The 27,654-nt window shown below is 40.6% G+C and overlaps 1 protein-coding gene across 1 annotated transcript in view; it reads left to right on the forward strand.

Moving 5' to 3' along the window:
• LOC128664462 (follistatin-related protein 4-like) overlaps positions 1 to 27,654 on the forward strand; it is a 1,075,469-nt gene that overhangs the window by 817,656 nt on the left and 230,159 nt on the right. The window contains exon 6 of the mRNA XM_053719289.1: positions 19,319 to 19,485. Within this exon, the coding sequence (XP_053575264.1) occupies positions 19,319 to 19,485 (167 nt within the window). The remainder of the gene's footprint in view (positions 1 to 19,318; positions 19,486 to 27,654) is intronic.

Here is a 27,654-nt window from a genome sequence, read left to right on the forward strand (position 1 = left end):
GGAATAAAGAAGATTGCTGCATATCAAGGTGGTGCTGTCTTTTGTTTGACTTTGGCAGTATATGATCTGCCAGCACTGTATATGTGATTCACCTGATGTGTTAGGTGAATTTACGAGCGGCGTGGGTTTCAGCAGTTGCGCTGAAACATGTGCCATATATGTAATCTTGCCCTAGGTCTTTAAAAGTAATAACTGAATATAAGAACCAGAAAGACTATTGATTCTGCTCATATTACCTCCTGAAGTTTTGATTTTTTCACAGCATAACCAATACAAACTCCAGACATTCTTTCAGTAAATTAAGTTATATTTCAGCATAATCCTTAGAATGCATGGGCAAAATTTTTGCTGCAGGCAGTGGCATTTGTTTCATTTTGGAACCGAATTCATCATTGTGAAAGTGCAATACACAAAGATCTGGAATTGCACAGATCTCTGTGTTTTACTCTATTACACTGATATATTTGGCACCAAAAATAAACAAATGCCGCTGCTTGCAAAGTCCATGCCTAATCCTTACCACCATTGTTAAGAAAGTATTAAAAGAATCAACAAGTATTTCTCTAAAGAAATGATTGCGCAGATTACTTCTAAACCTGCTTCCCACCAATTTAAGATTAAAGGGACACTTTACCCAAAAATTTTCTTTCGTGATTCAGATTGAGCATGAAATTTTAAGCAACTTTCTAATTTACTCCTATCATCAAATTTTCTTCATTCTCTTGGTATCTCTATTTGAAATGCAAGAATGTAAGTTTATATGCCGGCCCATTTTTGGTGAACAACCTGGGTTGTCCTTGCTGATTGGTGGATAAATTCATCCACCAATAAAAAAGTGCTGTCCAGAGTACTGAAACCAAAGAAAAGCTTAGATGCATTCTTTTTCAAATAATGATAGCAAGAGAACGGAGAAAAATTGATAATAGGAGTAAATTAGAAAGTTGCTTAAAATTGCATGCTCTTTCTGAATTACAAAAGAAAAAATTTGGGTACAGTGTCCCTTTAAGTTTCCTCTAAAAAAATTCCATCTAGGAAAATCATTGTGCTTCTGTTCAGTATACTCTGTCTTATAATAAAGTTCCAGTCACTACAGGGGAATATGAACATTACTATATTAGGCAATGAACATACATACGGTTGTTGGGAAATAATAAATAAGGTCTGTTTTTTGTCATTTTTCTGCATGTACATGGAAGGTTATGCTGCAATTTGAAGATTAAAAATAAAGTTCAAATTAAGGCAAATTTTCTTTGAAGAGTAAATTATCCTGAGGCCTCACAAAATCAATATGATTTTTTTTCTACATATACTCATTTATAGCTGCTCTCCCCGACGACCTCAATTATACATGTCTTATTGTTAAATTATGATTGCCACTGGCAGGCTGTAAATGACACCAAGGAAAAGGCTTCTGTGATAAATCAACACCCCATATAACACCTTACAAGATGTGATTATGAGGCATGATGAGGAGCCAGAACTCTCATCTAGTAGGAAAAAAAAACATGTGATCATGGGATTAAATATGAAAAAGAATCTGGCTAGTGTGAATTTACATGTCACATCTGTAATAAAATCATATCATTTTATTGCTGCTAACTGTATTTAAATTGTAGTTCTTAAATAGTAATTTTAGATTTTTATATCATTTTTATCTTGCCTAGAACATGCTTATATATGAGAGTAAATGTTCAATTTCCCTGTAGCTTGTCAAAAAGATATCTGATATCATCATGATGAAAGCACCAGAAGGTGACAGTAGTCACCCACGTAAAACACTTTAGGACAGACTGTAAGTGGTGCGCTAACAGGCGCAAACGAAAAGGGTATTTATCACGGCTGTTTGCGTGCACCGGGTGAAACGCTCGTATTTACAAGTTAAATGTAAACGCAATTGCTTGAGCGCTTTTGAAGTTAATGTGCTCCTTAGAGCACTGGTTAAATGTTTTGCAAAACAAAAAAGTTTCATAAAACACATAAAATACATTACAAAGTACAGTTACACTCATAATAACACTATCTAATAAACTTTGGGCTCCATGTACTAAGCCGTCAATTCATCCGTCATTGTAGACGCGGATAAACTCGCCGTTACTCGCCGCGGGCGAAATGGTGTCCGCTGTCGCTATGTACTAATATTCCCCCAATAAATAGACAAGTCTAGCCCGCCGCGAGCAGTTGCGGATTGTTGATAAATTTGACGCCTCGCTCGCCGCGACTAAGCTGATGGTACTTAACTTTCAGTTGAATTGTCTGGCCAATTATTAACACGTGACATGCAAGGTGTCACGAACATCATAGTAGTCGCGGGATATTTTGCTCCTATAAAAGTTCAACTTATCTAAACAACTTTATTATTGTTCAAAATTTTTTGAAGAGTGATAACAGAGCGTTATTTTTGTAATATTTATTTACAATTTGGATATGGCTTCATCTGGATCTGATAATATATAAATATTAATATAAAAATAATTATAAAGATTGACAACTAACAATACAAATTTAAATAGATTACTCTTTAATTACAGTCGACAAATTGGGCGCAATTTATGTACATGGAAATGAGAGACAAATTAGACGCCAGTTATGCTGTAAGTACAATGCTGATATTACTGCCTTTTATATATGTCTAGACTGGCGTCTAGATTGACTTTCCTATTGTTTTGTACCTTGCCCGCCACCTAAAAGGTGGCGAGGCAAAAATAGCGAGGTGGGAGCGGAAATTGTAGCGAGCGGACAAATAGATTTTTTAGTACATTTGTTTTTTGGCGAGTTGGTGGTCAAATGTGTCTAATTACAGTGAAAAATGGAGCGGTAGCGAGGTTTGGCGGATAAGTACGCTCGCAATTTTAAAGATGCGAGTTTTAACATAATTGACGGCTTTGTACATATCAGTTTGCGAGTTTTGACGCGAGATTTGTTGCGGGTAGCTCGCTGACTGCTTAGTACATGGAGCCCAAAAAATGCACAAAAAAGTAAAAAGGGCTCAAAGATATGAGGCAAAGGACTTTAACATAGAAATACATACATATACATGTCTAAATATTTATATGTATGTATATATATTTTTATATATGTGTATGGATGTATTTATATGTGTATATATGTATTTACAGACATATATACACATACACACATATATACATATGTATGCATATAAAGATATACAAATAAGTGCATTGGAGCCTTTTGTCGTCAAGTAGATTTATGCAATGTTCATTTTTAAGAAATTGTTATGCAGCATATCTACTGTAAATATTTCACATTCCAATGTTCTGCACATAGTTTTAAATAGATATTCCTATTTATATACACTATATATATATATATATATATATATATATATATATATATATATATACAGGGAGTGCAGAATTATTAGGCAAATGAGTATTTTGACCACATCATCCTCTTTATGCATGTTGTCTTACTCCAAGCTGTATAGGCTCGAAAGCCTACTACCAATTAAGCATATTAGGTGATGTGCATCTCTGTAATGAGAAGGGGTGTGGTCTAATGACATCAACACCCTATATCAGGTATGCATAATTATTAGGCAACTTCCTTTCCTTTGGCAAAATGGGTCAAAAGAAGGACTTGACAGGCTCAGAAAAGTAAAAAATAGTGAGATATCTTGCAGAGGGATGCAGCACTCTTAAAATTGCAAAGCTTCTGAAGCGTGATCATCGAACAATCAAGCGTTTCATTCAAAATAGTCAACAGGGTCGCAAGAAGCGTGTGGAAAAACCAAGGCGCAAAATAACTGCCCATGAACTGAGAAAAGTCAAGCGTGCAGCTGCCAAGATGCCACTTGCCACCAGTTTGGCCATATTTCAGAGCTGCAACATCACTGGAGTGCCCAAAAGCACAAGGTGTGCAATACTCAGAGACATGGCCAAGGTAAGAAAGGATGAAAGACGACCACCACTGAACAAGACACACAAGCTGAAACATCAAGACTGGGCCAAGAAATATCTCAAGACTGATTTTCTAAGGTTTTATGGACTGATGAAATGAGAGTGAGTCTTGATGGGCCAGATGGATGGGCCCGTGGCTGGATTGGTAAAGGGCAGAGAGCTCCAGTCCGACTCAGACGCCAGCAAGGTGGAGGTGGAGTACTGGTTTGGGCTGGTATCATCAAAGATGAGCTTGTGGGGCCTTTTCGGGTTGAGGATGGAGTCAAGCTCAACTCCCAGTCCTACTGCCAGTTTCTGGAAGACACCTTCTTCAAGCAGTGGTACAGGAAGAAGTCTGCATCCTTCAAGAAAAACATGATTTTCATGCAGGACAATGCTCAATCACACGTGTCCAAGTACTCCACAGCGTGGCTTGCAAGAAAGGGTATAAAAGAAGAAAATCTAATGACATGGCCTCCTTGTTCACCTGATCTGAACCCCATTGAGAACCTGTGGCCCATCATCAAATGTGAGATTTACAAGGAGGGAACATAGTACACCTCTCTGAACAGTGTCTGGGAGGCTGTGGTTGCTGCTGCACGCAATGTTGATGGTGAACAGATCAAAACACTGACAGAATCCATGGATGGCAGGCTTTTGAGTGTCCTTGCAAAGAAAGGTGGCTATATTGGTCACTGATTTGTTTTTGTTTTGTTTTTGAATGTCAGAAATGTATATTTGTGAATATTGAGATGTTATATTCGTTTCACTGGTAAAAATAAATAATTGAAATGGGTATTTATAGTTGCCTAATAATTATGCACAGTAATAGTCACCTGCACACACAGATATCCCCCTAAAATAGCTAAAACTAAAAACAAACTAAAAACTACTTCCAAAAATATTCAGCTTTGATATTAATGAGTTTTTTGGGTTCATTGAGAACATGGTTGTTGTTCAATAATAAAATTAATCCTCAAAAATACAACTTGCCTAATAATTCTGCACTCCCTGTATATATATATATACCTATATATATATATATATATATATATATATATATATATATATATAAAGCCCCAAAACAAAGTTGCGCTCTCAGGATATTTTCACAGCAAAAGGTCAGCTTTATTGGATGACGTTTCAGAGATGTAAACTCTCTTTCATCAGATCAAAAGTGTACATACATAGGCTTATAGTTATCAATGTCTGTTGGACCTGATCCGACAGAGCGGATCAGGTCCGACAGACATCGCTGAATACGGCGAGCAATACGCTCGCCGTATTCAGCATTGCACCAGCAGCTCACAAGAGGTGCAACGCCGCCCCCTGCAGACTCGCGGCCAATAGGCCGTCAGCAGGGGGGTGTCAATCAACCAAATCATACTCGATCGGGTTGTATTGTGGCGATGTCTGTCCGCCTGCTCAGAGCAGGCGGACAGGGTTATGGAGCAGCGGTCTTTGTGACCACTGCTTCATAACTGCTGTTTCTGGCGAGTCTAATGACTCGCCAGAAACACGGGGCATCAAGCTCCATTCGGAGCTTGATATATATGCTCCATAGTGTGAATCACAAAATAAATAGTGTAACCAAAATACATGTCATAACAAATTCTCACCTACCCTCCTCTCAAAAATTTGTGCCTGTGTGTGTCCTGGAACGCATCTGCAGGACATACACTTCCGGTTTCACCAATATAGACAAAAATGCTCACAATCAACAAAATAAAGGCACTATATGTGACTATGCAACCAGATACTAATTTACATAGTCAAATCCTAGCAACTTGTAAATAAGCCCCAAGTTCTATGTGCATATACAACAGAAAATCGTCAAACCGGATGTCCTAGTGATGTCACTTCCGGTATCGTCAAAACATACAAAAGCAGTGATTATTATAAAAATAGTGCAAATAAGTGTAATATTAATTCTTAACTTTTAATCATCTATAAGTGCACAGCATTTGTCAATATAAACAAGTTTGTGTCATGTTAAACAAATTGTGAACATCCTTTAACTAAGGTGTTACCATGGCAACACCACAAACCGAGTGTATTACAGACTCGTGTCTTGTGAACATACATATTCAAAGATCCAACATAATGTTATATTTCTCTGTATATTTCTCTGTATATCATGAAAATACCAAACCCAGGCATATATGGTCCCTATACCAGGTACTAATCCATATTCATGATACAGGTTTGGAATATCCAAGAGAAATAGCCCTAATCACTACTACATTACAAATATGAAAATACTGTTGGTAAATCACCACACATACATCAAGAAAAACAAATTACATATATATATATATATATATATATATATATATATATATATATATATATATATATATATATACATATTCAAACAGTAATACCACCTAATGACGGGTGGGTTATCTTTTGTGCAAATCCCACAATACACGGAAGGTTTAGCACTGCATCTCCTCTTCAACTTGTCTTCAGCTTCTCCATCCGGATAAGCTCCATATATCACACATCACAAGCATAACATCTTTACATTTCCACTTCTTTACTTGAAATATGGGTTAACTGTAGACTGTAAACACTGTCCCAACAGATCCTTTAAACTTGCATATGATGTTGGTCTCGTATCAACCACTGCCAGTAATCACGCATGTTGTACCTCACAGATTTCAAACATAAGGTATCATCTAGTAAGAGGGTGACTAATAATGCTAGGTATTGTGGGCAACTGTGAGTAACCCGCCAGTCGATATTCTCCACTGGACAAGGTCCCTCCTATTATATAAATAAGTGAGCCAATGGCACCCATCGAGTGTTGCTGACCCACTAATATCATAAGGCACCACCCTATCACTAGTAAAAAGTGGCCAACTGTAAAAAGTGAAAACAAAAACAACATAATACCGTATTATGAAAAATCGCCTAGATTTAGAGTTTGGCGTTAGCCGTCAAAACCAGCGTTAGAGGCTCCTAACACTGGTTTTGGGCTACCGCTGGTATTTAGAGTCAGTCAGGAAAGGGTCTAAGGCTCACTTTGCAGCCGCGACTTTTCCATACCGCAGATCCCCTTACGCCATTTGCGTATCCTATCTTTTCAATGGGATCTTTCTAACGCTGGTATTTAGAGTCTTGGCTGAAGTGAGCATTAGAAATCTAACGACAAAACTCCAGCTGCAGAAAAAAGCCAGGCTAACGCCGGTTCATAATGCTCTTAACTACTGTGCTCTAAAGTACACTAACACCCATAAACTACCTATGTACCCCTAAACCGAGGCCCCCCCACACCGCCGCCACTGTATTAAATTTTTTAACCCCTAATTTGCCGACCGCACACCGCCGCAACCTACATTATCCCTATGTACCCCTAATCTGCTGCCCCTAACACCACTGACCCCTATATTATATTTATTAACCCCTAATCTGCCACCCCAAACGTCGCCACCACCTACCTACACTTATTAACAGCTAATCTGCCGACCGGACCTCACCGCTACTATAATAAAGTTATTAACCCCTAATCCGCCTCACTCCCGCCTCAATAACCCTATAATAAATATAATTAACCCCTAATATGCCCCCCTAACATCACCGACACCTAACTTCAAGAATTAACCCCTAACCGGACCTCACCGCTACTCTAATAAATGTGTTAACCCCTAAAGCTAAGTCTAACCCTAACACCCCCATAAGTTAAATATAATTTAAATCTAACGAAATAAATTAACTCTTATTAAATAAATTATTCCTATTTAAAGCTAAATACTTACCTGTAAAATAAATTCTAATATAGCTACAATATAAATTATAATTATATTGTAGCTATTTTAGGATTTATATTTATTTTACACGCAACTTTGTATTTATTTTAACCAGGTACAATAGCTATTAAATAGTTAATAACTATTTAATAGTTACCTAGTTAAAATAATTACAAAATTACCTGTAAAATAAATCCTAACCTAAGTTACAATTAAACCTAACATTACACTATCAATAAATTAATTAAATACAATACCTACAAATAAATACAATTAAATAAACTAACTAAAGTACAAAAAAATAAAAAAGAACTAAGTTACAAAAAATAAAAAAATATTTACAAACATTAGAAAAATATTACAACAATTTTAAGCTAATTACACCTACTCTAAGCCCCCTAATAAAATAACAAAGCCCCCCAAAATAAAAAAAAATGCCCTACCCTATTCTAAAATAAAAATAGAAAAGCTCTTTTACCTTACCAGCCCTTAAAAGGGCCTTTTGCGGGGCATGCCCCAAAGAATTCAGCTCTTTTGCCTGGGAAAAAAAAAACATACAATACCCCCCCCCAACATTACAACCCACCACCCACATACCCCTAATCTAACCCAAACCCCCCTTAAATAAACCTAACACTAAGCCCCTGAAGATCTTCCTACCTTATCTTCACCACACCGGGTATCACCGATCCGTCCAGGCTCCGATGTCTTGATCCAAGCCCAAGCGGGGGCTGAAGACGTCCATCCTCCGGCTGAAGTCTTGATCCAAGCCCAAGCGGGGGCTGAAGACGTCCATCCTCCGGCTGAAGTCTTGATCCAAGCGGCAGCTGAAGAAGTCCATCATCGGGCAGAAGTCTTCATCCTATCCGGGCAGAAGAGGACATCCGGACTGGCAAACATCTTCATCCAAGCGGCATCTTCTATGTTCTTCCATCTAACGACGAGCGGCTCCATCTTCAAGACCTCCGGCGCGGATCCATCCTCTTCTTCCCACGACTAGACGACGAATGAAGGTTCCTTTAAGGGACGTCATCCAAGATGGCGTCCCTCGAATTCCGATTGGCTGATAGGATTCTATCAGCCAATCGGAATTAAGGTAGGAAAAATCTGATTGGCTGATGGAATCAGCCAATCAGATTCAAGTTCAATCCGATTGGCTGATTGGATCAGCCAATCAGATTGAGCTCACATTCTATTGGATGAAGATGTCTACCTTTCCGGATCTCCTCTTCTGCCCGGATAGGATGAAGACTTCTGCCCGAAGATGGACTTCTTCAGCCGCCGCTTGGATCAAGACTTCAGCCGGAGGATGGACGTCTTCAGCCCCCGCTTCAGCTTGGATCAAGATATCGGAGCCTGGACCGATCGGTGATACCCGGTGTGGTGAAGATAAGGTAGGAAGATCTTCAGAGGCTTAGTGTTAGGTTTATTTAAGGGGGGTTTGGGTTAGATTAGGGGTATGTGGGTGGTGGGTTGTAATGTTGGGGGGGGTATTGTATGTTTTTTTTTACAAGCAAAAGAGCTGAATTCTTTGGGGCATGCCCTGCAAAAGGCCCTTTTAAGGGCTGGTAAGGTAAAAGAGCTTTTCTATTTTCATTTTAGAATAGGGTAGGGCATTTTTTTATTTTGGGGGGCTTTGTTGTTTTATTAGGGGGCTTAGAGTAGGTGTAATTAGTTTAAAATTGTTGTAATATTTTTCAAATGTTTGTAAATATTTTTTTATTTTTTGTAACTTAGTTCTTTTTTATTTTTTGTACTTTAGTTAGTTTGTTTAATTGTATTTATTTGTAGGTATTGTATTTAATTAAATTATTGATAGTTAGTGTAGTGTTAGGTTTAATTGTAACTTAGGTTAGGATTTATTTTACAGGTAATTTTGTAATTATTTTAACTAGGTAGCTATTAAATAGTTATTAACTATTTAATAGCTATTGTACCTGGTTAAAATAAATACAAAGTTGCCTGTAAAATAAATATTAATCCTAAAATAGCTACAATATAATTATAATTTATATTGTAGCTATATTAGGATTTATTTTACATTTAAGTATTTAGCTTTAAATAGGAATAATTTATTTAATAAGAGTTAATTTATTTTGTTAGAATAACATTATATTTAACTTAGGGGGGTGTTAGGGTTAGGGTTAGACTTAGCTTTAGGGGTTATACATTTATTATAGTAGCGGTGAGGTCCGGTCAGCAGATTAGGGGTTAATACTTGAAGTTAGGTGTCGGGCGATGTTAGGGAGGGCAGATTAGGGGTTAATACTATTTATTATAGGGTTATTGAGGTGGGAGTGAGGCGGATTAGGGGTTAATAACTTTATTATAGTAGCGGCAAGGTCCGGTCGGCAGATTAGGGGTTAATAAGTGTAGGTAGGTGTTGGCGACGTTGAGGGGGGCAGATTAGGGGATAATAAATATAATATAGGGTTCGGTGGTGTTAGGGGCAGCAGATTAGGGGTACATAGGGATAACGTAGGTGGCGGCGGTGTACGGAGCGGCAGATTAGGGGTTAATAATAATATGCAGGGGTCAGCGATAGCGGGGGTGGCAGATTAGGGGTTAATAAGTGTAAGGTTAGGGGTGTTTAGACTCGGGGTACATGTTAGGGTGTTAGGTGCAGACATAGGAAGTGTTTTCCCATAGGAAACAATGGGGCTGCGTTAGGAGCTGAACGCTGCTTTTTTGCAGGTGTTTTTTTCAGCTCAAACTGCCCCATTGTTTCCTATGGGGGAATCGTGCACAAGCACGTTTTTGAAGCTGGCCGCGTCCGTAAGCACCGCTGGTATTTAGAGTTGCAGTGGCGGTAAAGGTGAGTGCTTTCCACTTTGGGACATATATATATATATTTATATATATATATATATATATATATATATATATATATATATATATATATATATAATATGTGTATGTATGTGCATACATATACACAGCCACACATACATATATACACCTTGACAAATAAAATATCCATTTGCAACAAAGGTGAATACCTTTGTTCTTCACATCTATGTATATTTCTCTCTGTGTATATTCAAATAAATATATTGGTATAGATATATATTATTTTTTTCTATATATACTGTGTGTATATATATATATATATATATATATATATATATATATACAGGGAGTGCAGAATTATTAGGCAAGTTGTATTTTTGAGGATTAATTTTATTATTGAACAACAACCATGTTCTCAATGAACCCAAAAAACTCATTAATATCAAAGCTGAATAGTTTTGGAAGTAGTTTTTAGTTTGTTTTTAGTTATAGCTATTTTAGGGGGATATCTGTGTGTGCAGGTGACTATTACTGTGCATAATTATTAGGCAACTTAACAAAAAACAAATATATACCCATTTCAATTATTTATTTTTACCAGTGAAACCAATATAACATCTCAACATTCACAAATATACATTTCTGACATTCAAAAACAAAACAAAAACAAATCAGCAACCAATATAGCCACATTTCTTTGCAAGGACACTCAAAAGCCTGCCATCCATGGAATCTGTTAGTGTTTTGATCTGTTCACCATCAACATTGCGTGCAGCAGCAACCACAGCCTCCCAGACACTGTTCAGAGAGGTGTACTGTTTTCCCTCCTTGTAAATCTCACATTTGATGATGGACCACAGGTTCTCAATGGGGTTCAGATCAGGTGAACAAGGAGGCCATGTCATTAGATTTTCTTCTTTTATACCCTTTCTTGCCAGTCACGCTGTGGAGTATTTGGACGCGTGTGATGGAGCATTGTCCTGCATGAAAATCATGTTTTTCTTGAAGGATGCAGACTTCTTCCTGTACCACTGCTTGAAGAAGGTGTCTTCCAGAAACTGGCAATAGGACTGGGAGTTGAGCTTAACTCCATCCTCAACCCGAAAAGGCCCCACAAGCTCATCTTTGATGATACCAGCCCAAACCAGTACTCCACCTCCACCTTGCTGGCGTCTGAGTCGGACTGGAGCTCTCTGCCCTTTACCAATCTAGCCACGGGCCCATTCATCTGGCCCATCAAGACTCACTCTCATTTCATCAGTCCATAAAACCTTAGAAAAATCAGTCTTGAGATATTTCTTGGCCCAGTCTTGATATTTCAGCTTGTGTGTCTTGTTCAGTGGTGGTCGTCTTTCAGCCTTTCTTACCTTGAACATGTCTCTGAGTATTGCACACCTTGTGCTTTTGGGCACTCCAGTGATGTTGCAGCTCTGAAATATGGCCAAACTGGTGGCAAGTGGCATCTTGGCAGCTGCACGCTTGACTTTTCTCAGTTCATGGGCAGTTATTTTGCGCCTTGGTTTTTCCACACGCTTCTTGCGACCCTGTTGACTATTTTGAATGAAACGATTGATTGTTCGATGATCACGCTTCAGAAGCTTTGCAATTTTAAGAGTCCTGCATCCCTCTGTAAGATATCTCACTATTTTTTACTTTTCTGAGCCTGTCAAGTCCTTCTTTTGACCCATTTTGCCAAAGGAAAGGAAGTTGCCTAATAATTATGCACACCTGATATAGGGTGTTGATGTCATTAGACCACACCCCTTCTCATTACAGAGATGCACATCACCTAATATGCTTAATTGGTAGTAGGCTTTCGAGCCTATACAGCTTGGAGTAAGACAACATGCATAAAGAGGATGATGTGGTCAAAATACTCATTTGCCTAATAATTCTGCACTCCCTGTATATACATATACAGAGAGAGCGAGAGAGACAGAGACAGAGAAAGATAGAGAGAAATATATATTGAAATGAGAAAAAAAACTCATGTGTGGAACATTGGAATTTAAAGTATTCTACCTTCGTAATTAGCTCTGTTGGTCTAGTGCAGTGTCGGGTTAGTGCACAAGCTATAACTGTAATATGTGTGGTTACCCGCCATGTTAAAATTTTACTTTGAGCGCACCACTTGTAATCTGGCAGTTGTCAATTTTCAATGTATAGAGGTGTTACTGCACCACGACCACTGGAAAAGCTTGTGCTCAATGGGTTACAACAGGGTTTCTATTGGGCTGGAATGGTTGATGTGTGATAGCAAGTGACAGCATGCTGTTCAATTAAGATAACACCTCCCATTCACACAACACATCTACAATCAATATGAATGAACACAAGGTGAAGTAGCCTTCATGGAACTAATATCTCCCTTAAAAAAAAAAAAAAAAACTTGACACAATTGGGAACTTGAAAATTCCATATTTCATAACAGTTATTAGTAACTGCCCCTGGTTGCAACTATGATCTGATTGTAATCAATCTGATTCTATCTTCAAGCTGGTCACTTCTCTTTAAATAGTATGATTTCTAGGGGCATATTTATCAAGCTCCATATGGAGCTTGTTTCCCCTGAAGGCTCACTGTAAACCTAAAGACCACTGCTCCATAACTTGTCCGCCTGCTCTGAGGCCGCGGACAGAAATCAACCCGATCGAATACGATCAGGTTGATTGACACCCCCTGCTAGGGGCCACAAATCTACAGGAGGCGGCATTGCAGCAGCAGTTTACAAGAACTGCTGGTGCAATGATAAATGCCGACAGCGTATGCTGTCGGTATTTATCGATGTGCGGCGGACATGATACCCTACTTTGTATCATGTCCGCTTGCACATTGATAAACATGCCCCCTAGTGTGAAATATGCAAGATCCCTAAAATGCCTTCAAAATATTAGTAAACAAAAAATCCCTAAATAAAAAGTCTACTCTAGCATATGTACAAAAGAAAATATATGAAAATTTAAAGAATAAATACATAAAAAAGTTATATATTGTCAGCTTTGAAGTAATGAGCCCTGACCTCAAGATGAATTACTTCACAGGACAATAGAGTCTTTATGGATTCTACTTGCTTGAACAATGTATAGGAGAAAAAAATGTGATTACACCTCTAGAATGCTTCATTATGTAACTTTAGCAACACATTTGCCTCTCTAATGTTTCTGAGAGACTTCTCATTCTATTCAGTGAGATTTTTACCTTAATAAAACCAACATGCAAACATTTTGCAACTATAATAATGAACATATCCTATTTAACAGTCATAATTTATAAGAGTTACAGTTGTCATTGTTTTTCTGTGTTAATAGCACTTCACATTTGATGTATGAGATATCATAATTTGGGGCACTTAACAACCCTATGCATATTAAAAGGAAGGAATTCTCTAAAGAAACTCTGGAAAGGATAGGTGACTCAAGCCTCAATTCATTTTAGACATGATCTGGCATTTCTAATGATGCCCCTCAGCAGCCAAATTAACTTTCATGACTCGATCCCAATGTTCCTACTGATATTGGTCAAATTAAATACTACATTTTCACTAAGCACATTCAATATACACCACTAAAGTAAAAAACAACAACAATTCATTTTATTTTTGGAAAAACATAACATGTTGTGCTTGGTTTGGCAATGGTGAAAAGGGAGCGTTAAACTATAGGGAGTTTATTGTGTTCATGACTATTTTGTGCTTAACATCTGTTGTCAATTTTTATCAACTTTTGAAATTACAGCAGTCCACATTAATCTCTGTTTATTAAGACCAACTTAAGATAATCATTCCAAAAAAAACAATCTAAACCAGTGAACCATTTGGACAGTTCTGAAAACTGGCTGATATCCTCAGCCAACATGTGCAGTGCCAATCCAATCCATCTAAATCACTTTTTATATTTATTCAGAAAACTATTCTTTTGTACATTTGGCCACCATACTAAACAAAGGAGTTATCTCTGCAATGTAATGTATTGTCTATCACTATAGATTTAATTCCATCTGTTGTGGCTAATTTAATCTTTTAAAATGAATTTGGTCAATTGAAGCATGTTTAGATATAAATCATCAGTCTACAATATGCTGTGATAAAGTGGCAAAGCACAACTGATAAAATGGCAATGTCTTGTGTGTTCCTTTCTGTAGATGATTATGAGCAACTCTATATTTGCTGTACAGGAACTTTTCTTTATTATCAAATGACTTTAGTATAGACAATTTTAATAATGATATATATGATGTAAAACACATTTTCTTAAACAAATATATGTGAATAAAGTAGTATTTCCATCAATACTATATGATGTAGTTTTATTGTCAAAGTTATAACATTGTAAATATTGCTATAGTTGGAGGTAAATAGTAGGTCACAGGTCTGTGGCAGGTGAAAGATTTAGACCAAAATTTATATTTAGACCAAGGTTGAATACAGCATCTATACAGATAAATCAGACTGGCAATGATTAGTGTAGACAGTCATGAAAAAATAGTGGGTAAAAGCATTGAGCGCAGAGAGCTTAGAACAGGTATTTAGTATAATCAGAAATGTCAAGACTGTGGAAGAGAAGGAAACGCTTCATCAACACTGATGAACACTTACGTAATCGCAGACTGGCACAATAAATGATTTGTTTAAGGAATGGCGCTCCTGCAGCGGTGTCTAAAAGAAGCAAGATGTCTGTAAGCCTAGAACAAACAAACAAAAAATGAACACTCCTTATCAAACAGTGTATGTGAAAATGACACAAGAGGAGGACTTAATAAACCATTAAAACATTATAGTGTCCCATAAGAGTAACCTCCAGGTATGGCAAGGACAAAGAGATTATTAAAGATTGCTCACCAGCACTTCTATTTCCATGGTGAAATGATGTAAAGGTCTCTGGGCTGGCGAAATTATAAAAGAATGCTCACTAGCACCTCTATTTCCATGGTGGAATGATCTAAAGCCACTTTTTAACCTTAAAACAAGATGCATATGTTACAAAAGTGCACAATAAAATTTGTGTTTTCAAAGTCTTACAAAGAGAATAACTGAATCATTCACACAAAAATGCTTAAAAAAATTGTATTGTTAGGGTGCACCAAAAACAGTAACACAATTGTTCATCAAAAATTGTATTTTACCAAAAACATAAAATTTGTATGTATTATTATTATTATACTTTATTTATGAAGCTCCAACATATTCTGCAGCACTGTCCATGGATACAATTCATTTAAATAAAACAATGATATAAAACTTGTAAGAGGCAGGACAAAATTTACAAACACATACAGGAGGAATTGAGGACCCTATTCCCATGGGAATTAACAATCTAGAAAGATAGGAGGTTGAGAAACAGGAGGTGAGGACTGCAAGATTGAGAAAGATGTTAATGCAGAGTTAGATGAGGGAGATGTTAGGTAAGTGAAATTAATTTATTATTGAGTTGGGTGGTAGGCTTCCCTGAACAGAAAAGGTTTCAGGGAGCATTTAAAGGAAGAAATATTAGGGCAAAGCCTGACAGCATGAGGGAGAGTGTTCCAGAGGGTAGGTGCTGCAAGACAGAAGTCCTGCAGTCTAGCATGAGAAAAGGTGATAGTTGCGGATGCAAGGAGCAGGTCATTGTTGGATCTTAGTGGACGGGCTGGAGTATACTTGTTTATTTGAGAGAATAGGTAGAGGGGAGCGGCGTTGGTAAAAGCTTTGTATGTAAGGGTGAGAATTTTGAATTTAATTCTGCTGTGAATGGGGAGCCAATGAAGGGACTCGCAGAGAGTTGCAGCAGATACAAAGAGACGGGAAAGGTGGATCAGCCTGGCAGAGGCATTTAGGATGGATTGAAGGGGGGAGAGGCTGGAAAGAGGAAGGCCAGTAAGTAGGTTATTGCAGTAGTCATGTCTGGAAATAACAAGGGAGTGGATTATTTGCTTTGTGGTGTAAGCGCTCAGAAAAGGCAGAATCTTGGATATATTGCATAAATGTTTGTGGCAGGATGTAGAAAGTGATTGGATATGGGGGATCAGGATAGATTTGAGTCAAGTGTAACTCCGAGGCAGCGGGCTTGGGGCGATGGGAAAATGGTGATGCCGTCAACAGGGATAGAGAAGTCAGAAGTCGGCGTAGAGCTTGAGGGGGGATAAGAAGGAGCTCAATCTTGGACATGGTAATATTTAGGTAGTGAGAGGCCATCCGGGAAGAAATACCAGATAAGTAGTCACTGACATGAGAAAGGACAGAGGGAGAGAGAGCAGGGGTGAAGAGGTAGATCTGGGAGTCATCAACATGGAGGTGATATTTGAAGTCATAACTGTTGATAAGTTTACCCAGCGAAGAAGTATAAATGTAGAAGAGTAGAGGACCCAGAACAGATCCTTGAGGTACTCCAACAGACAGAGGCATTGGAGAAGAGGAGTCGCCGGCAAATGACACAGAAAAAGACCTTTGAGAAAGATAGGAGTGAATCCAGGAAAGAGCAGTGTCACAGAGGCCAAAAGAGCTAAGGGTCTGTAGGAGGAGGGGTTGGTCAACTGTGTTAAAGGCAGCTGAGAGGTCAAGTAAGACGAGTATAGAGTGGTGGCCAATATTTTTAGCAGAAAGAAGATCGTTAGTAACAATGGTAAGGGCAGTCTCAGTTGTGTGTTTGGGGTGGAATCCATATTGCAGGGGGTCAAGCAATGAGTTGGTGGACAGGAAGTGGGTTAGGCAATTGTAAACTAGTTTATCAAAGAATTTTGATGTTACTGGAAGCAGTGATATAGGGTGGTAGTTGTCAGGAGAATTAGGGTCGAGGGAGGTTTTTTTTAGTATGGGAGTAACTTTTGCGTGTTTGAAAGAAGATGGGAATGAGCCGGTAGAGAGAGATAGGTGGAAGATGTGAGTAAGAGCAGGAATGAAGGTGGAAGACAGGGAGGGTATTAGATGGGAAGGGATAGGGTTGAGCGGGCAGGTAGTGGGGCATGAGGAAGATAGTAAGGAAGAAACGTCATTCTCAGTGGCTGAATGGAAGATGCAGAGGGTGGCAGAGGGAGTAATTGGCCTGTTGTTTGTTGGAATATTGCAGGTTGGTGTTGGGATGTTTCTTCAGATAGTATGTGTTTTGTTTAAAAAGTAGTCTGCCAGGTCTTGAGCACTAAAGACAGACATGGGGGTGGGGTGGAGCAGGTGGGTATTGGAGAGAGTTAAAGGTGGAGAAGAGTCTTTTAGGGTTTGAGGAAAGAGTAGATATGAGAGAAGAGAAGTAGGTTTGCTTGGCTACGTGAAGGGCAGAAGGGCATGAACGAAGAATAAACTTATAATGTATGAAATCCGGTTCAGAGTGAGATTTCCTCCAGACACGTTCAGCAGTACACAGGAATAAATCATATTAAATATGCACATCTTAAATTGTAACTTGATGTGCAAAAATCACTTATATTTTTTCTTCAGAAAATAGGCTTAAGATATTTATTTCTATAGGTGTATATGAAGTTGTCTCCTTAATTACAGAGTAATTCTATAAAGATTTTCACAGATTTCAATTTTTTTTCTCACAAATTAAAAGGAGGCAAGCCTTTTTTAAAACACTCAAAATACTTGGAACCCTAATTGAAAAACACATACATTAAAAAAATATAGGCAATTGTAAGATGATAGACACAGAAAATATATTATTGTGATTTATATTGGTTGCAGGATTTAATTTTTTAAGGGCGCTCCCACTCACTGTTAACTTTACGCCTTTCCAGCAAGCTCCGTTACTTTGAATAGGAAATATCTTGCCACTCACAGGGACTGTCTCTTTTTTTACGATAATTCCAGGCAGGCAGAAAAACCACATCTGATCTGACAAAGTTTAGATCATCAGGCCCTTAGAACTTAAGTCCTAATCAAATGACTAATATTGCTGAAAGTTTCACTTTTAAGGTCCATTTATAATGGTAAGGTTCCTATTTAGTCCCCCACAAGAGATAATTCACCCAAAAGTGAGAGAAAATGTTAAAAAAAAATCTGCATTTACACTATACTTACCCCCTAAAATGTAAGGCTCAGATCCAAACCCTTCCCATTAAAAATTGACCCTAAAATTGAAACTTTCAGTGATCTTGATCATTACATTAGGACTTAATTTTATAAAAAGCTCATCAAACCCCCCCATAGAAGCCATATATAGTAAAATAGATACCTGCAATCAATACAACATGTGCCTTTACTAATGCAATTGATGAAAGGGAACTTGAATTAACTCAGATAGATGAACTGTTAACCTCTGGATCATAACCTGGTTTTCTGTGGGGTGGTGAGTCAGGATTTAGCTCCAGAAGTACATGCTTTACAGACACAAACATTTTCATGCATTTATGCCCAGCATAGAGAACTTGTCTTGGACTTTATATTCTTCTTGTTGTTGTAGTTCATGACTAGCACAATACTATTAATAGTAATTTTATGTTATTTGTAAATCAAAAGTGTTTGATGAACTACCATACCATAGATAGTTTCCATTTAGCTGCTAAAATGATTGAGAAACTTTTACTAAATACTTACTATGTTAAAAAAAATAAAAAAAAATTAACAACTACAATAATAAATTAATTATTTCATAAATGAATTGTATATATGTTTTTCCAATGCTTGAGATTTCTTCACAGCATTTCATTCCTAGTTTAACTCCTTCCACACAGATGCAATTAATAGAACATAAAAGGGACTATGTAGTTTTCTATCATCCACTTGAAACCACCATAATAATCTGTGTTTTACTTTTTTTGATCTGGCTCATATTTACCCTATTTTCTCTAGCATTTAATGCAAGGTGTAAAGTAATCCTATAACACTATTATAATATTTTGTCTTTATGTTATCATCTGTACAAGGAATTAATAAAAAAAACTCTCTTAAGAATTGTGTTTTGCTTTTTTCAGAAGTCGTTGAGCTCACACTTGACCCAGACAAGATAGTAAGCGTAACAACGGTAACTGTTGGCTTAAGTGCAGTATTGACTTGTGCAATATATGGAGCCTTACGACCTCCCATCATATGGAAACGGAATGGAGTCATACTAAACTTTTTAGATCTGGAAGATATAAATGTAAGTTCAATATTTTATGAATTTGCAGGCCTTGGTATTGCTGTGATTATTCAATTGTTTCGGTATATTCTTTTATATGGATATCATTTTGTATTCTCTAAAACAAATGTTCTGCTTACCTGAATTATTTTATACTGAGGTTAACATCAATTTTTGTTTATTCCTCTCAAGGTAATGTTTTTTTCTTTTTCTCTGCATTCTGATTTCTATATAATTTCATTCAAACAGAAGCTATCTTAAGATAAAGTAATAAGAAAGCCAAAAGTTATAGAAAAATAAACATCAATTCAACTACATAAGAGAACAAAGAAAAAAACATATCAGATCTGAAGCAGGAGAATAGCCTAAAGTTTACAGCGTGCAATTTTAATGTACTGTGAAGATGACCCCATTGTAAAAAAATAGGTACACCCTTTAATTAACAATTTCTCAAATCAAATTAATTTCTTTGTTTACTGAACATGGTTTCCTGTCTCATAAATACCTTTACTGAAATGCTTCATAAAACTGATTAATTCTTTAATCTATTTATTCTCTCAGTGTCATATAATGGATTTTTAATTCAGATACTGAAAGGACAAGGCATACTTTTATTGGTATCGGAGGTGATACTCATACAGAGGCATATATATTTTAAGCTTAGGAAAATTACTAGCTAAAAAGAAAAACTGGTCCAAAATGATCTATTAATTATGAATTAGTTAAATTAGTGACATTTATTTTAATAGAGGTTTATAAAAAAAAAAAAAAAGTCTGTTCTTATTCTGTTCTCAGGATAAAAACTTTGTCTAATTAGTGATGTTTAAAATCTCACATTATAGCCCACATTAATGAACATGAGGAGAGGCAGTCGCTGCCCCACGTAATCCTGTCCCACCCCATCCACTGCTCTTGTTCAACCAACTGCATGAGAGCCAGTCATGTCATGTTTTAACTGCACAGTGATGTTTAGAAGCACAGGTCTTAAGAACTAAAGGACTCTGGGCCTTCATAAATGTAGGCATATGCCTGAGTGAAAGCCCTGTTCAGTAGAACAGCAGCACTCTAATCTCACACTCTGGGCTCCGTGTAGTAAGTTATGGACATGGTTCCTAACTAACTTGCATTAAAGAGACATACAACTCTAAATACAACTACAGTAGCATGTTTACTTCTCATCATGCTATTGTTTTTGTAGCAGTTATAATTATGGAAGTTTTACCAGTATTACAGAGCCATATTATCTTAAGAGCAAAGTCTATCCCATGAAACTGTGCCTCCCACACCATTTTATAATCTTAAATTGTCTGTTTCTTTTAACTTATCTGTTAGGGATCAGTTTTTTGGGGGGCACAAAAAGAAAAAGGTTGTCTCATCCAGTTTACTAAGGTGAAGCACCAGCCTGCCAGTAACAATGTACCACTCCCTCACTGTCAAGTACTTACCTAAAAGCGATCCAGCGATGGGCTCCTGTCTTCTGCAGCAGCTGGTGTTTTCCCTAAGTGTGCTTGACTGATCACTGTTCTAATTTAAAAGGCTACCATACCTAATTTCAAGAAATCCCAGCTAAATGGCCACAGGTGTGGGAGTTTCTATATAAATCAACTTAGCCCATCACTCTGGGCTGAGTTATTAAGAAGTGCACCTTGTACTTACCTGCTCTTCCTGTATCCTGTCTAGCAACAAGCTTGTATAACTTTGTTCCTGATATCAGGTACCTGAATCCTGCTGCACTTACACAATATCTTGTGTCAGCCTCACCAAGAGTACCCGTTGGGTATACTGTGCCTTCTGAGTCTCCTGTACTTTCTGTACCAGTGGCAGCTTACCTGAATCCTGCTTTGCACCTACTTGGTATCCCATGACAGCTTCATTAACAGTATCCGCTGGGTATCTTGTGCCTGCTTAGTCTCCTGCACTTGCTGTACCAGTGGCAGGATACCTAAATCATTACACTCACATATTCACATTCCTTACTGTGTGAATACAATCATAATTACCATTTATTTACTGTACATCCTTATTTTTCCCACTATATATATATGTTTTATATATATATATATATATATATATATATGTTTGTATATATTGTGTGCATTGGAACCCTTTACAGTCAAGTAGATGAAAATATGTAAAAGCATAAATATATATTGTAAAAAATACCATTAAATATATATATTGAAATATGTATGCATAAATAGATCATATTCTGCTATGTGAAGAACATTGGAATGTGAAACATTTATATTTTCATGTCAGATTAGCACACTTCCTTCAGAATATGTGATTGGGTTTGTGTGCGAGTAGGGTGTTATTTCCCCCACACGCACTTTTCTTGCTCCATTGACTTTTATAGGGGAATACGTAATGGGCTCATGATATCCTAAACTCGGCTTTTCGTGCGCATCGGGTTAGCGCACGAGTGAAAACTTTTTACTTTGAAATTGTAATATGAGAGCTGAGTTGGCTATAGACAACCTTTTAGAGGTGTCTTTGCATATGTGGTCTAGAGTCATTATAGGTCTATTGATCACTATTGTAAAGTCTGTCTGCAGTGGTCAGGGCACACATTTACATAAATCTATGTAAATTTACATATATATATATATGTTTATATGTGTGTACATATGTATTTATATGTGTATATATGTACTTACAGACATATATACACATATAAACACATAAATACATATGTATACATATATATAGGGTCCGATTTATCATTATGCGGGCAGAAAAGATCCGCTGTATCGGATCATGTCCGCCAAACATCGATAAATGCGACAGCATACGCTGTTGACATTTACCATTGCACAAGCATTTCTAGCTAGCAGGGGGTGTCAATCATCCCGATCATATCCAATTGGGATGATTGCGGTCCACCACCTCAGAGGTGGCGGACGAGTTAAGGAGCAGCGGTCTTAAGACTGCTGCTTCTTAACTTCAGTTTCAGGGGAACCTGAAACTACGGTGGGTAGATTGCAGCATCCACTGCTTGATAAATCTACCCCATAGACATATATATATATGTGTGCATTGGAGCCCTTTTCAGGTACGTAGATGAAAACATGAAAATGCATATTTATGCAATATTCTTAGTTAAGGGGACAGCCTAGTCCAAAAAAAACTTTCATGATTCAGATACGGCATGTAATTTTAAACAATTTTCCAATTTACTTTTATCACCAACTTTTCTTTGTTCTCTTGGTATTCTTAGTTGAAAGCTTAACTTAGGAGGTTCATATGCTAATTTCTTAAACCTTGAAGGCCGCCTCTTAAGAATGCATTTTAACAGGTTTTTCACCACTAGAGGGTGTTAGTTCATGTTTTTCATATAGATAACACTGTGCTCCTGCACGTGAAGTTAACTGGGAGCCATCACTGATTGGCTAAACTGCAAGTCTGTTAAAAGAACTGAAATAAAGGGGCAGTCTGCAGAGGCTTAGATACAAAATAATCACAGAGGAAAAAAATATATAAATATAACTGTGTTGGTAAACAAGGGAATATCTATCTTTTAAAACAATAACAATTCTGGTATAGACTGTCCCTTTAATAAAGTGTTATACTGTTTATTTACTGTAAATATTACACATTCCAATGTTCTGTACATAGCATAAAATGTTATATTCCTATATAAAAAAAATACTGTATATTTTTATACCTATACTAGTCCTAAAGCCCGTTTACACTGGCCATTTTTTGCAGTACAGCGGTCCCACCCCTTGCATCTCTCCCTCCCCCTCTCTTTTGCTCTCTCTCTCTCCCCCCTCTCTTTTGCTCTCTCTCTCCCCCTCTCTTTGAGCTCTCTCTCCCCCCTCTCTTTTGAGCTCTCACTCTCCCCCCTCTCTTTTGCGCTCTCTCTCTCCCCCTCTCTTTTGTGCTCTCTCCCCCTCTCTTTTGCGCTCTCTCTCTCCCCCTCTCTTTTGTGTTCTCTCTCCCCCATCTCTTTTGCGCTCTCTCTCTCCCCATCTCTTTTGCGTTCTCTCCCCCTCTCTCTCCCCCCTCTCTTTTGCGCTCTCTCTCACCCCCCTCTTTTGCGCTCTCCTCCCCCCTCTCTTTTGCGTTTTCTCTCCCCCTCTCTTTTGCACTCTCTCTCTCTCCCCCTTCTTTTGCTCTCTCTCTCCCCCCTCTCTTTTGCTCTCTCTATCTCCCCCTCTGTTTTGCTCTCTCTCTCTTCCCCCCCTCTCTTTTGCGTGCTCTCTCTCCCCCCTCTCTTTTGCACTCTCTCCCCCCTCTTTTGCGCTCTCCCTCTCTCTTTTGCGCTCTCCCTCTCTCTTTTGCGCTCTCTCTCCCCCTCTCTTTTGCTCTCTCTCCCCCATCTCTTTTGTGCTCTCTCTCCCCCTCTCTTTTGCTCTCTCTCCCCCACATCTTTTGCGCTCTCTCTCCCCCTCTCTTTTGAGCTCTCTCCCTCCCCCTCTCTCCCCCCTCTCCTCTCTCTCTCTCCCCTCCTCTCTCTCTCTCTCTCTCTCCCCCTCTCTCTCTCCCCCTCTCTTTTGTGCTCTTTCTCTCCCCCTCTTTTGCTCTCTCTCTCTCTCCCCCCACTTTTTGGGCTCTCTCTCTCCCCCTCTCTTTTGCGCTCTCTCCCCACCCTCTCTTTTGCGCTCTCTCCCCCCTCTCTTTTGCTCTCTCTCTCTCTCCCTCTCTCTTCTGTGCTCTCTCTCTCCCCCCTCTTCTGTGTTCTCTCTCTCCCCCCTCTTTTGCTCTCTATCTCTCTCCCCCTCTCTTCTGCACTCTCTCCCCCCTCTCTTCGCGCTCTCTCCCCCATCTCTTTTGCTCTCTCTCTCTCCCCCTCTCTTTTGAGCTCTCTCCCCCATCTCGTTTGCGCTCTCTCTCCCCCTCTCTTTTGAGCTCTCTCCCCCTCTCTCTCCCCCCTCTCTCTCTCCCTCCCCTCTCTCTCTCCCCCCCTCCTCTTTTGCCCCCTCCTCTCTCTCCCCCCTCCTCTCTCCCCCCCCCCCTTCTTTCTCTCTTTCCTCCCCTCCTCTCTCTCTTGCCCCCCTCCTCTCTCTTTTCCCCCCCTCCTCTCTCTCTCTCTCCCCCCTCCTCTCTCTCTCTCCCCCCTCTCCTCTCTCTCTCCCCTCCTCTCCTCTCTCTCTCCCCTCCTCTCTCTCTCTCCCCCATCTCTTTTGCTCTCTCTCCCCCATCTCTTTTGTGCTCTCTCTCCCCCTCTCTTTTAAGCTCTCTCTCTCCCCCCCCTCTTTTGCTCTCTCTCTCTCCCCCTCTCTTTTGCACTCTCTCCCCCCTCTCTTTGCGCTCTCTCCCCCCTCTCTTTTAAGCTCTCTCTCTCCCCCTCTTCTGTGTTCTCTCTCTCCCCCCTCTTTTGCTCTCTCTCCCCCTCTCTTTTGCACTCTCTCCCCCCTCTCTTCGCGCTCTCTCCCCCATCTCTTTTGCGCTCTCTCTCCCCCTCTCTTTTGAGCTCTCTCCCCAATCTCTTTTGCGCTCTCTCTCCCCCTCTCTTTTGAGCTCTCTCCCCCTCTCTCTCCCCCCTCTCTCTCTCCCTCCCCTCTCTCTCTCCCCCCCTCCTCTTTTGCACTCTCTCTCTCTCCCCCTTCTTTTGCTCTCTCTCTCCCCCCTCTCTTTTGCTCTCTCTATCTCCCCCTCTGTTTTGCTCTCTCTCTCTTCCCCCCCTCTCTTTTGCGTGCTCTCTCTCCCCCCTCTCTTTTGCACTCTCTCCCCCCTCTTTTGCGCTCTCCCTCTCTCTTTTGCGCTCTCCCTCTCTCTTTTGCGCTCTCTCTCCCCCTCTCTTTTGCTCTCTCTCCCCCATCTCTTTTGTGCTCTCTCTCCCCCTCTCTTTTGCTCTCTCTCCCCCACATCTTTTGCGCTCTCTCTCCCCCTCTCTTTTGAGCTCTCTCCCTCCCCCTCTCTCCCCCCTCTCCTCTCTCTCTCTCCCCTCCTCTCTCTCTCTCTCTCTCTCCCCCTCTCTCTCTCCCCCTCTCTTTTGTGCTCTTTCTCTCCCCCTCTTTTGCTCTCTCTCTCTCTCCCCCCACTTTTTGGGCTCTCTCTCTCCCCCTCTCTTTTGCGCTCTCTCCCCACCCTCTCTTTTGCGCTCTCTCCCCCCTCTCTTTTGCTCTCTCTCTCTCTCCCTCTCTCTTCTGTGCTCTCTCTCTCCCCCCTCTTCTGTGTTCTCTCTCTCCCCCCTCTTTTGCTCTCTATCTCTCTCCCCCTCTCTTCTGCACTCTCTCCCCCCTCTCTTCGCGCTCTCTCCCCCATCTCTTTTGCTCTCTCTCTCTCCCCCTCTCTTTTGAGCTCTCTCCCCCATCTCTTTTGCGCTCTCTCTCCCCCTCTCTTTTGAGCTCTCTCCCCCTCTCTCTCCCCCCTCTCTCTCTCCCTCCCCTCTCTCTCTCCCCCCCCTCCTCTTTTGCCCCCTCCTCTCTCTCCCCCCTCCTCTCTCCCCCCCCCCCCCCTTCTTTCTCTCTTTCCTCCCCTCCTCTCTCTCTTGCCCCCCTCCTCTCTCTTTTCCCCCCCTCCTCTCTCTCTCTCTCCCCCCTCCTCTCTCTCTCTCCCCCCTCTCCTCTCTCTCTCCCCTCCTCTCCTCTCTCTCTCCCCTCCTCTCTCTCTCTCCCCCATCTCTTTTGCTCTCTCTCCCCCATCTCTTTTGTGCTCTCTCTCCCCCTCTCTTTTAAGCTCTCTCTCTCCCCCCCTCTTTTGCTCTCTCTCTCTCCCCCTCTCTTTTGCACTCTCTCCCCCCTCTCTTTGCGCTCTCTCCCCCCTCTCTTTTAAGCTCTCTCTCTCCCCCTCTTCTGTGTTCTCTCTCTCCCCCCTCTTTTGCTCTCTCTCCCCCTCTCTTTTGCACTCTCTCCCCCCTCTCTTCGCGCTCTCTCCCCCATCTCTTTTGCGCTCTCTCTCCCCCTCTCTTTTGAGCTCTCTCCCCAATCTCTTTTGCGCTCTCTCTCCCCCTCTCTTTTGAGCTCTCTCCCCCTCTCTCTCCCCCCTCTCTCTCTCCCTCCCCTCTCTCTCTCCCCCCCTCCTCTTTTGCCCCCTCCTCTCTCTCCCCCCTCCTCTCTCTCTCCCCCCCCTTCTTTCTCTCTTTCCTCCCCTCCTCTCTCTCTTGCCCCCCTCCTCTCTCTCTTCCCCCCCCTCCTCTCTCTCTCTCTCCCCCCCTCCTCTCTCTCTCTCCCCCCTCTCCTCTCTCTCTCCCCTCCTCTCCTCTCTCTCTCCCCTCCTCTCTCTCTCTCCCCCATCTCTTTTGTGCTCTCTCTCTCCCCCTCTTTTGCTCTCTCTCTCTCCCCCCAATCTTTTGCACGCTCTCTCTCTCTCTCCCCCTCTCTTTTGCGCTCTCTCCCCCTCTCTTTTGCGCTCTCTCCTCCCCTCTCTTTTGCTCTCTCTCTCCCTCCCCTCTCTCTCTCCCCCCCTCCTCTTTTGCCCCCTCCTCTCTCTCCCCCCTCCTCTCTCTCTCCCCCCCTTCTTTCTCTCTTTCCTCCCCTCCTCTCTCTCTTGCCCCCCTCCTCTCTCTCCCCCCCCCCTCCTCTCTCTCTCTCTCCCCCCCTCCTCTCTCTCTCTCCCCCCTCTCCTCTCTCTCTCCCCTCCTCTCCTCTCTCTCTCCCCTCCTCTCTCTCTCTCCCCCATCTCTTTTGTGCTCTCTCTCTCCCCCTCTTTTGCTCTCTCTCTCTCCCCCCTCTCTTTTGCACGCTCTCTCTCCCTCTCCCCCTCTCTTTTGCGCTCTCTCCCCCCTCTCTTCACGCTCTCCCTCTTTTGCGCTCTCTCCCCCCTCTCTTCGCACTCTCCCCCCCTCTCTTTTGCTCTCTCTCTCCCCCATCTCTTTTGCGCTCTCTCTCCCCCTCTCTTTTGAGCTCTCTCTCCCCATCTCTTTTGCGCTCTCTCTCCCCCTCTCTTTTGAGCTCTCTCCCCCCCTCTTTTGAGCTCTCTCTCTCCCCCCTCTCTCTCCTCTCTCTTTCTCCCCCCCTCTACTCTCTCTCTCCCCTCTCTATCTCGTGACCGCACCCGACCACGCCCCTTCACGTCTGACCACGCCCCTTCATGGCAATTCATGCCCGGCCACGCCCCCGCTCATGCCCAGCCATGCCCCGCTCATGCCCGGTCACGCCCACTTCTGCCACAGATCAGTCAGCTAGGGAGTAGGACTCAAAGGCCAGGTGTGTTTGTCCTTGTGCTGTCTCTACTGCGCATGACAGCTTTGGACAAACACACTTGGCCTTTTATATAATAGGATAGAATCATCTATAGATATGT

Source organism: Bombina bombina, chromosome 6 (assembly GCF_027579735.1).
Source record: "Bombina bombina isolate aBomBom1 chromosome 6, aBomBom1.pri, whole genome shotgun sequence".
Classification (NCBI taxonomy): domain Eukaryota; kingdom Metazoa; phylum Chordata; class Amphibia; order Anura; family Bombinatoridae; genus Bombina; species Bombina bombina.